The sequence below is a fragment of the Branchiostoma belcheri genome, unplaced genomic scaffold (assembly GCF_001625305.1).
Source record: "Branchiostoma belcheri isolate BF01 breed outbred unplaced genomic scaffold, Haploidv18h27 scaffold3, whole genome shotgun sequence".
NCBI classification, from domain to species: Eukaryota; Metazoa; Chordata; class Leptocardii; order Amphioxiformes; family Branchiostomatidae; genus Branchiostoma; species Branchiostoma belcheri.
This window is the reverse complement of record NW_017803909.1, coordinates 7,626,604-7,638,042: the sequence shown is the minus strand read 5'-3', so window position 1 is coordinate 7,638,042 and position 11,439 is coordinate 7,626,604. Positions and strand designations below refer to the sequence as shown.

The 11,439-nt window shown below is 40.2% G+C and overlaps 1 protein-coding gene across 1 annotated transcript; it reads left to right on the top strand.

Moving 5' to 3' along the window:
* The first annotated feature begins 1,038 nt into the window (after nt 1-1,038).
* Nucleotides 1,039-10,223, top strand: LOC109473421. The gene is made up of 11 exons (XM_019773282.1): nt 1,039-1,140; nt 1,593-1,654; nt 2,293-2,445; nt 3,994-4,134; nt 4,756-6,217; nt 6,484-6,618; nt 7,246-7,407; nt 8,220-8,348; nt 8,748-8,873; nt 9,295-9,457; nt 10,169-10,223. Exons 3-11 carry the CDS (start codon nt 2,332-2,334, stop codon nt 10,221-10,223), a joined length of 2,487 nt encoding a protein of 828 aa, XP_019628841.1. The 5' UTR covers nt 1,039-1,140; nt 1,593-1,654; nt 2,293-2,331.
* Nucleotides 10,224-11,439: the final 1,216 nt, after the last annotated feature.

Below are 11,439 nucleotides of genomic sequence, written 5' to 3'. Positions count from 1 at the left end.
CGTGACGTGAGTTATGTATGTGCTATACTGATAGAAGGAAACTGTGAAACGTGTTGCTGTTGCTGAAACGTAATCGATATCATATAGCCCCAGGCAGTCTTGGTGAACCAAGGACGTTCAACACAAGGCCTTGTGTTGAACTCCTTGCCAATGGGTGAACGTTTCAAAGGGCCCCTGAAGTGTCAAACGATTTGTCTCTACCAGAATGACGTCACCGCGGGCTCAGAAACGTTAATTAAAATGTAGCCAAATAAGGAGCATAATTAGCCAGTGGTGTGTTTTGTCATTTGCCCGCAGACTAACTCTGCTGGCGCGAACTCTTTCCCTTTTGGCGAATCTATGATACGTATCCCTGGTACATGGTGGAGGCTATCGAGGTTGTCATATCTAGGCTATTGTTCACAAGACTCAGGGGCAAGTGACTACATGCCACGATTTCAGGGGTTGCGTTTGTATGGGTTGCTACCTGGCAACATATGGGGGTGGGAAAACAATGACGTCATAGTCACTTGTTGCTATAGTCACTACGGATAAAGTTACAGTGCTGTCTGGACAATGATGTTTGTCAGCTTTGGCCCCAAACTTGTTAAAGAAGATAAAGACCCTTAGGTGGTGTTTATTACCTTTGCCAAAAAGGTGATGTTTTCAGTAGCGTTTGTCTATTTGTCCATCTGTCCATCTGTCTGTCTGTCTGTCCATCTGTGAACTCAAGAAACTTTATAATTTATGCATTCAAGCATTGTCATGAAACTTGGTAGGTGGGTAGATCTTGATGAAACCCAGAAATGATTAGATTTTGGGTCCCCTGGCAGCTTTTGTTGGTACTGCAGCAGGACTTCCAGTTATAATATCTTGTGATCCCGGACTATGATTATCTCACCATATAGACCTCAGGGTGGGGCATTAACCCTTTATTTAACTCTTGCTTGTAGAACTCTAGCTTGCTATAATAATCATCCAGATTTAGAAGATCTACCAGGATGGTGTACGTGTACAGTACGTATATTAAGTTTCTGTATATTAATCAATTAGACAGTTTTAATGTTTATTACAGACAAATTGTGAATGAGCTGAATGGCCCTGAGCAGGATTCAAGATGGAGTACAAAACTTCGGAAGTAACTGAACACCAGGATAATGGGTAAGGAACCACTGATTAATACTTAGTAATACTTAAACACCAGTTCGGAGAGCTTATACCTCTACGGAATATTACGGAGTTAAGAATTGTGTTACATTGCAGTTTGCGATATCCAAATACGGTTTTGATATAGTGTAAATACAGTAATGACAAGTTGTAGTTGTGTCCCTTGATTTTTTTATGTTTGGCTGAAAAATGTTCACTAGGGAGTTAGGTAGAAGGTCCAAGATAAGGATAATTCATTTCCCGTCTTCAATTTGCATATCTCACTAAATGGTTACCTTGTGGGACCCAGTGGGAAAACGCATTAGACAGTTAGCAAGAAATTCACAATAATGTGATGGTCAATTAGATTACAATTATTTTACAGAGACATCGATGTCAGGTCTTGAATTTATTGTCAGTTTTGTTCAAATTCGTCCTGACTAATATTAAAAATTTTGTTCACCCAGTGCTGTTAATGGAGCAACAGTAGGGACCCGTTCAACCCGAATTATGGGACCAATAAAAGAAGGTAATGCAAAATGCAATGTTTTAATGTGAATGATAACAAGAGTTCCACGAAGTAGTAAGCTATTTCAGATCCGCATTTTAGCCGTTACCCTGGGAAATGTTTTTTCCAGGCAGGTCCGTTGAAAAAACTGAAAAAAAAACTATATTTTTCGTATTCAAAATTTACATTTGACTTAACAGTTTCTTATGTAACCCATATTGTAGAGTCAAGTCAGACGATAACCAAAATCCTATCGGAAGCCGGCTGGTAACCTCCGTTCACTGATATAATGAGATTTCCCGGCATACTTTTCTTGGCGGAGTTGTAGCCTGACTGGAGTCGGAGTGTGTCTGCCAGATCCAATATGGTGAAAAAACTCCGGCCCGAGACCGTAACGTATTACTGTTTTCCTATCAATTATGCAAATAGGGTCTTGATTTGCATAATTTAAATCTAATAATTTTTCCCTTCATCAAAGTTATATATGTCATATGTTATAAAGTCCTATCATTCATCAGTCATCAGAAAGAAGTATACTTACTGTAGTAGTTCTTAATTGCCCCCCTAGCAACCTGTTTTGGAACTGCAGGCGTACTCATTTCAAAATTTAGATCAAATGTCAACTCTAATAGCTATTTATTATCGTTCTTTAATCATAGGAAGTGCTAGCGCTGTGCAGATGGCCAGCGTGACAGGCAATGAAAGCATGGTGTTCCAGACAGGTGACAATGCTGTCATTATTGTTGGAGACAAGAATTCGGTGGACGCAAGAGAAAACCAACCTCCTGTGGAGCGTCCAGGCAGTGCATCAGGTAATCATACATGTAATCTGTGAATCATGTCTGTTAGTAGAAGAAACACATTCAATCATTATCATTTAAATACATTATTTTACCAGCTGCAAATGGAATCCGATTTCTTTTGCAAATTGAAAAAAAAAACACATTACAACTTAATGAAATATTTTATGTACAGTCAAACTTGTCTAAGACGACCATCCAGGGGACAGAGGAAACATTGGTCTTTTCAGTCAAGTGGTCTTCTTATACAAACAACATAGCGAGAAGACCAACCAAACAGAGAACAAGAAATGCAACTGTACATCAGACCACCCATGTTCAAACATGACCCAGGCGGTGCCATTTTACATTGCGCAAAGACTGTCTATTTTTTAACTGGCAGATTCCATCAAGATTTTTAGTTATAGCATGGAGGTAAAACCTCCATGGTTATAGTAGACATAAAAAAATGTTTTCTGCTACATGCTTGAAAATGACGCAGTCGTCATAGGCAAATATTGGTCCATTTTTGGTCGAGGTTGCGTTGGACAAGTGGTCGACTTTAAGTTCCTCAGTACGTGCTTTATGTCTAAGAGAGGAAAAGCGGGATCGATAAAGAACGATCATTCTGGTCAGATGGCTGGCTTATACAGATGTGGTTGCTTGGGCAAGTTTGACTGTATCAGAGTACAGTAAAATTAACATTTTTTCTTTTAGTGGATTACTAAGAAATTCAATTTTGAGCATTAAATTTTGTTTGATAGTTTTTAGTTAGCTGGTGTTTTGGGGTAAATTATGTCCGATGAATCACATAAATGATGTTCTAGTTCCTGCAATGGGACGGCCAAATCCAATCTTCACCCCTTGTCTGCATGAGGACATCCTCAGCGAACTTCATGAGAATTTCAAGGCCAACACTCCCCCGGTTCAGGTTTGGATCCATGACATCAACATGATTTTAAATAATTTATTCTTTCTTTTCTCCTTCACTCGCTCTCTCTCCCTCAGGTTATGTTAGCAATAATGTAATTACTATGCATGTATTCTTGGCTATTGTAACACGTTTCCACAGTGTTTTTTAATTAGAAAACATTTTAGGCCCCATTACAGCTCAGCAGTTTTCAGTTGTGACATGTAAAACATAAAAATGATGCAGTAACAGTCAAATGGTGAACTTGATCATCATTAATATCAACTTCTGCGACAGTCTGCTACCACATCCAGTCAGAAGCGTCCGACAGTAAAAACAGTCTCTCTGCTAAACAATCATACCAAATTGCAACCATGAGTAGCGACTTTTTTCAGCTCCATGCCTAAATGCATCTAATCGAGATCTGGACCCGCATAGTTCCCATCTAGAATTTTTTTGGCCTTTGACATGGTCGGTTCTTTCCTCTGCATCTCTAACTTGTAGTTATGTCTCCTGGAAAGAAATTTTTTTTGGGGGGGGGGGCTATTCAATAAACCATTTGCCTGGAGCAACCACCTCCCCTCACCAACCATTTTTGCGCGGTCCCTTGCGTGCGGCCATGTTTGACTGTACCCAGAGTGTAACACACTGCGTGTAATGTTGTTCTGCAGGCCTTACATGGCGTAGCTGGTGTTGGAAAGACAGAACTTGCAATCCAGTACGCAGAGAGGTACAATGAGGAGTACCCAGGCGGGGTGTTCTACCTGTATGCAGAAACAGCTGCGAGCATAGACACCTGCATGAGACTGATTGTAAGACACTCACACACTACAGTATATAATCTCAAATCTATGTACAACATGGGGTATCTTCATATCAAAGACTTTGATGTAAGAGTGTCAGCCCCACAATCTTAATGAAAAAAAAGTTCTGATACAAACAAGTACATTTTAATGATATAATAATAATATAGAATTGTAAATACTACAGGAAAAGCAGTGGACGATGAAATGTGCTTTATTTGCAATTGCCCACAATACAACACTGAAAGAGATATCGAAATACGTATTTCCAGCGTACAAAAAACTGTATTTCCCACTTCCAATTCATATATCTTAAACGTTAGGCACTCCACTTCATACAGCAAAGAAATCAAACCCAACAATATCGTAATTAGAGGTAGCATAAGTTAAAGATTCTTAATCTACTTAATGTTCATTTTTATTGTGTTTCCTACTATAACTTTATCATTTTCATTGTACTTGCAATTGACATTGTACTTGAAGTTCAAATAAATTTACTATTATACGATTTTTAACATTCCTTTGGCAAACCATCTGATACTGACAATATACTCAGTCTGATACTTCAGGTTTTTAGTAAGCCAAAACTAGATCGAAATATTTTCCTTCTATTTCCATCTCACCGTCTAGTTCAACAGACTAAGATTAGACCTACAAGGAAAGGACAAGACTTCATCCCAAATTTGTGGCGAGGTGAGACGTTGGCTAGAGACGCACTCTGATTGGCTCCTCGTTGTCGACAGTTGCGACGACTTGGCCGTGTTAAAGATGTCCTTTCCAGCAGGGCTGCCCAAGCAAGGGGACGTTCTGATGACAAGCAGGGAGAACAGCTGCAACCTCAGAAGGAACAACATTCACGTCACCATCAAGGTAGGCCTACTTGGTGAGGAGGAGTCAATGCTGATGCTGATCAAAGGAACGTCTCGTCCAATGACAAATGAGGAAGCAAAACAACAGATGATCAAGCTGAACGAGGAAAACTCTGCTGAGTTTAAAGCCTTGAGAACCCTGGCAGTAGAGTTTCGAGGGCTTCCATTGGCGCTACAGCAAGCTGTTGCCAGAATCGGCTGTGGAACAAATAGGATGACATTTCAGGAGTATAAGAAGATGTTTCAAGAAAGGACATCTGAGTTGAAGGATGCACTGCCTCCTTCAGATACACAGGAGGACAATCTGGAGGTTTGGCTAAAGTCAATCCAACTTGACAAGCATTATCCTAAGCTGCAGGAGCTTGCAGGCAATGATCTCAGATCATTGTACAAGCTCAAACACGTAGACCTGCTTAGAGTTGGAATGGATGACGAAGACGTCGCCATCTTTCAGGAAGAACTGGACACTCCATCGATCGAACATCTGGCTCAGCCAAACAAGCACAGGGGTAGCGTGCTGACGGCCTATTCCCTCACTGTGGACACACTCCCTCCAGCTGCCAGAGCTCTGCTGCGCTGTATTTCCCTCCTCTCCAGTGACAAGATTCCCGAGCACCTGTTTGTCTGGGGAGCACATGCCGTACCGGAAGGGACGTTAAAATCTTTCCTGCTTCCAAGTCCATCAGTGAACTCTGAGTCAGGAGAAATTGAAGATAACGTCACGTCAAACCTGAAAGTAATATTGGAGACCCTAGAGCGCTGCTCCCTCATCAGCCCATGGCCTTTCCATGCAGTCTGCTCCAATGGCAGTCAAAAGAGGACAGCTGCAGCAAGGACATTCAACATCCATCCGTTGTACCAAGATGTCATATATTGGCAGATGACCGTTGACGAAATGACAAGCTGCTACCTCGAAATTCTTGCTTTACAGACCAAAGCCTTCCCGACCAAAGAATTCTTTCAAGATGGTGACAACTTCAACAAGAAGTTCAAGAGCAGCCATCAGTTGTTGATCCCTCACATCACCAAGGCATGTGAGAAGTTGTTCAAATTGGAGAGAGAGATGAAGCTTCGTGTCACCCAGAGTGCTGACCCACATCCTCTCATCGCAGCTGTGTGCAGCTGTTTCAGGCGCCAAGGGAAGGCAGAGATGGCCAAACCAATGCTGGAGGGATCCCTGTCACTTCTAATGGAGTCAGACGATACATTGCAGTTGGCAATGGGTAAGTCAGAGATAGTGTATGATTCTGTCCTCTGGTATTTCTTGTTACCTGCACCTAAATGTATATTTCAGTCTAGTACTTCAATTTCAGTTCAAATGTGGTGCTAGTACTAGCAGACAATAAATGTTTTTTTAGGTTCTTTGATCATGAAAATGTTTCTGTCTCTTGACTACAAAGGTGTAATATACATGGATACAATTGGTAAAAGTAGACACACTGTGCATAACAAGTTCTTAAGTAAGTATGTCTTTATTCTTTCTTTCAAGTGGAGAGAGAACTTGGACAGGTACTGGTGGAAGTGGAAGAGGACAGCGAAGCAGAGAAAATGTTCGCTAAGTCTGTTGAGATCCTGAGAGAGCATAAAGTCACGGGGGAAACTCATGACCTTGAACTTGGAAAAGGTAAGTAGAATCCATCATTTTGTGTGCCTCCTCCTTTTATAGCTTGGAAATGGGTAAGAATATATAGCTGGCCTTACCAGACACCAGCACGAGACAATGCCATCCTGGGGATTCGGGAAGCCACAGTGATGCATGCACCTGTCCCAGAGTTGACATATGACCTCTAATACATGTACTTCTCAGGTGGTAGATCATTAAATTTGAGGAAGGTGCCAACTCTGATAGCATGTCCTTTCTATCGTGCTTTTGGACGGTTTTCTTCTGGGCTACAGGAGCCCTGTTAGGCTGCCTGGTAGGTTTGCACAATGGGGGTTAAATTAAATAGCCCTTCTGGTGGGGTTAATCAACTCCTGTCATACTGACCTAAAGGTGCAGAACTCTCACCTAGCAGCCAGTTGAGCTGGTCGGGGTGAAAACTACTCGAGCCCCGAAGAGGGCCAGCCCCAACCACCAGGACGCCCAACCATAAGGACACCAGGCTTTAACCTCGGTAGTGAGGTGTGTTCGGTATAGTGACGTGTGTTGGGTTAGTCATAGTTGTAGTGATTCAGTTGATGGTGTTAGTGAAAACGCGCTGCTTAGAAAATATATTGAACTTCATGTATACAAATTTCATGTCATTGTCAGGAATTCAGTGCCTGGCAAGATCCATGTTCCTGCAAGAACAGCATGAGCTCACTAACAGCCCAAGAAAGGATGAAATCCACACTCTACTGGAGGAGGCACTGAACTTGAAGGAACAGTGGATGAAGGCTCAGGGGCTTTCATGCCATTGTGAACTTGCAGTGGGTAAGTAATTTGTTTTTATCTTGACAGGGAGCTTTTCTCTAAAAAGCATAGATTACATTTTACACTGAGTGTGTCACAAGACTAAGCATAATTTTTTAAGGTAAATTTTATATGCAACCTGATGTAATCAAATTGAGTATTAAAACAGTAATATTGTGATCACCTCTCTCTTTCAACACTAATTTAGTAGTGTAAGATCTCTGGCCCTATCGAAGTCACCTTATCTATAGAATAATTATTCACCATTTTAGAAAACACATTTCCATTTACAGGTACTTTGGATAGGTGTTCTCGTTTACAATTTGCCGTTTAAATTACCATAAGTGACCACAATGTTTATGTGAACATGTCCGTAGCCAGGGGGGGGGGTTCGGGGGTTTGGTCCACTTTTTTTGTAAAGGTCCACTTTTTGGGACCACATTTTATGTAAAGGTCCACTTTTTGGTCCACATTTTATGTAAAGGTCCAAGATTTTTCTTGAAAAGATGGACTGGAATCGTAGAAAAACTGCTCCCTTTGTCATTGAACAAAAATTTATCTCTGATTTTTTCTTTGAAATCCTCTAAAAAACGCAAGAAATGCCATTTTAGAAGGTTCATTTTTCAAAATTTTCTGGGGGAGCATGCCACCAGACCCCCCTAGGAACCTCGCGCCTTTGGCGCTCGCCTCGCGCCTATGGCGCTAGAGGTCCCCTCAAGCAATGGGAAGAACCCCCCCATTCAAAATCCTGGCTACGGGCATGCTGTAATCTATGATATATGCTGCAATTGTAGTGCCTGTATATATATGACACCAATGTTGGGGGCTTACAGCATACCACAGCCTGGGGATCTTCTACCAGGCACTCGAGTTGTGGAGCAAGGCTGACACACTTCTGAGACGAAGTGTGGAAATGAAAGAGACGTTCTACAAAGGGATACCGCACATATCTCTTGCTATCAGTGAGTACATTAAATTGTATTTGTTTGGGTAAATTTTCCTATTTCTGGGACGGGGGAAGTGTTGAAGCCATCTGCTGCATTTGCTCCTGAGCAAATGTCGGCCTTTCTAGTTTATTTATTTTATTGAGCTACTGGCTGATGTACATATTACACTGTCACTCACAGCCTGTTGGAGCTTCAATTTGACCTTCAAATTTGACCTTCTGCCTATCAGTGTGTCATTACCCCATTTTCTCCCTCCCTTCCTATAACACTATGGTTGTATTCAAATAACTACCGACAAACAAAACAAACAGAAAAATGCATCACAAGCAAAAACCTCCCATACAGAGAAGTAACAAAGAAGCAAAACTGAACAATGATTTTAGTGATTAAAATCGTTTCACAACTTTTTAATAGGCTACACCAACTTAGCTAGAAACCTGGTACTTCAGAGGAAGTATGGCGAAGCCTTGCCGCTATACCAAAAGGCGATGGACCTGAAGAGACAAGTGTTACCTGATACTCACCCCAGCTACATACGTGGTGAGTAAAGTCAATTAATAATACTGTTTAGTTTGAAACACGCCAGCCATTTGAAACCATGATGGTGCCCTTCCGTGAAACATTGATCAATTAAGTTTTGAATACAGAATGTTAGAAATAGTAGATCGTTTCGTTTTATTTTTGCAGTGTTCACATAACCATGACACCGGATAACATTATTCTCATTGTATTGCTACATACTGTACTAGAGAAATTAAATTGAAAAAAAACCTGTCCTATTGAAAAATTAAGTCTCCACAAAAATAGATTAGATAATAATTTATGCCAAACCTCAAGTTGAAAAAAATAATCTTTGCTTTTGAATGTGACCTGATGAAATTTAATCAAATTTTTACGGCACACATGCAAGACCTGCAGACATTCACTTCTTTTGAACATTATTCTGTCAAATTTTCTGTAGGACTTGCCTACATGATGGGGATTAGCGAAATAACTGAAAAGAAGACAGATGCCGAAAATTATGAGGAGGAGCTGCGACTGAAGCCCGACACGGAACGCTTTCTCCAGCTCAGGGGAGATCCGTCTATTTTCCAAGGTACGTTGATGGAGGTTACAATCATATGGTATGAAGTAAGCAACTGGTCAGGAAAATTTAAAGAATGATACATATCGTGTAGCATCCACTATCTTTCATCAGTGACTCATATTCAGAAAGATAGTTGATGCTATCTGAAGCAACTGACTAATATAGTATGCGATTTCTTGTTTTGCTAGTATGCATTTTTCCACTTATGTTGGACCATTTTAGTAAATATGATAGAAATCAATAAATGAATGAATGGATGCGAGACATTTAAGAACAAAATAATTTATACGCCTCAACTTTTCATCAATTTGTTACGGAAAAAGCTCACTCGATGGCTTTATTCGGTGGTTATAGCAACTGCCAAGGCTTTATCACACCATATTCACCTCGGGGCGGGTCATTAACCCTTAATTGTTGAATCTTTTACATGCATACGTCTATAACTGACAGCTATTATATTTTCTCATTCATAAGGGGTTTCATTATTTTGCACATCTCAAAAATAATACAAGTTGGTCAAGAACGTGTACCATAGAACTGACCATGTGAGACTGTATCATTTCAATGCACTTAATTTAGATACGATTTTTGCTCAGATTTTTTTTCAGATTTCCTCATCCAAAGTATTTTTTGTTTTGCGTCCTAAAATTACATTAGTTGCCTTTAATGGGCAATTTTAAAGCATATACATGTATATGCCACATGTATGCCACAGGAAAGTAATAGTCACTTTTCTTTTTTTTTACAGTTGTACCCGTCGGAAGGACCGTGTGGCTGTGAAAGATCGTTTCGCTCTTCCGTGACGTGACAGAGAGAATATAATATAACCAAGGGTTACTTTAAGTGTACATTTGTTTCAAAAGGGTATAGATTACATGCTACTATGACTGAAGAGTGTAAGGAACAGCGTTGTACATTTTTCCCCGAAACGGGTGTTAGACGTGCTTGCATCAAATGCAAGTCTCTCTCTCTCTTTTTTTTGAGCAAGATTTTTACGGCTGGATGCCCTTCCTAACGCCAACCCAAACCCTCATAGGGCCCAGGAACCCTCTAACTGAGGGAGAAAATATGTGTTAAGTGCCTTTCCCAAGGGCACAACGTTTGGGTGCATGTCCGAACATGTCTGGGTCCAACCCTATATAGGGATTGAACCTGGGTCTCCTTGCTTGACAGTCTAATGCTCTATCCACTACACCACACAGACGCCACAGTTGTACATAATTTGGGTTGCAATACCAAATGGATGATAAAAATATTTTACAGCTTTAGGATTTTCTTTATGCCAGTGTCACAGCGATAGAACTGCGATTTCGTCGCTGTGACACAAGATTTCGTCGCTTTGAACCTCTCGTCTTTAGGTTTACGTTGTGTACTGGTGGTGATTTCTAATGCAGGAGATGTTTTGTTTAAATTTATAACTGGAAAAGAAGCAAATAATATTGTTAATGTAGACAACAGGCTAGATAAGTAGATCAGAGTAATATCTATTGGTTTGGAGATTCCATAGGATCAAAATCATTTAACAGTGTCAACAGTGATTTTAATTTGCACAAATTGATGTATTAATAGCTGAATAGAATTAATGTTAACTGGTACTGTTACTATAGCATAATGTGATATAGGGTTGATCAATCAATGTACAAACAACAATACTCGTTCTGCATGAATTTTAATCTTAAAGATTAACTGTTACTTAATATTTACATCATTATCATAAAATGTTTCTTACATAGAGACATTACATACTTTTGTTGTATTCATTAGATCTTAACAATACCTTTAGTCACAAGAATAGAACTGTTAGTAACAGTAATAGTACTGCAACACTACATTGATACTTACATGTAACAGTCAAACACAAAAAAGTATGTACAACTTACGAGCAGCATTCATTGTTATAGCTTGCACATTTTGAGTTACCGGGCACTAGATTACACACCAATATACATGTACATGTACATGTACAACATAAAATATTTGACAACAGTTTATAAACTGGCACATTTGTATCGAATAGGA

Coding starts and splice junctions, on each gene's coding strand:
- LOC109473421 (XM_019773282.1), top strand. CDS start 2,332: ATGAAAGCATGGTGTTCCAGACAGGTGACAATGCTGTCATTATTGTTG. Junction 2,446..3,993: donor GCGTCCAGGCAGTGCATCAG/GTAATCATACAT, acceptor GTTGTTCTGCAG/GCCTTACATGGCGTAGCTGG. Junction 6,619..7,245: donor TGACCTTGAACTTGGAAAAG/GTAAGTAGAATC, acceptor TGTCATTGTCAG/GAATTCAGTGCCTGGCAAGA.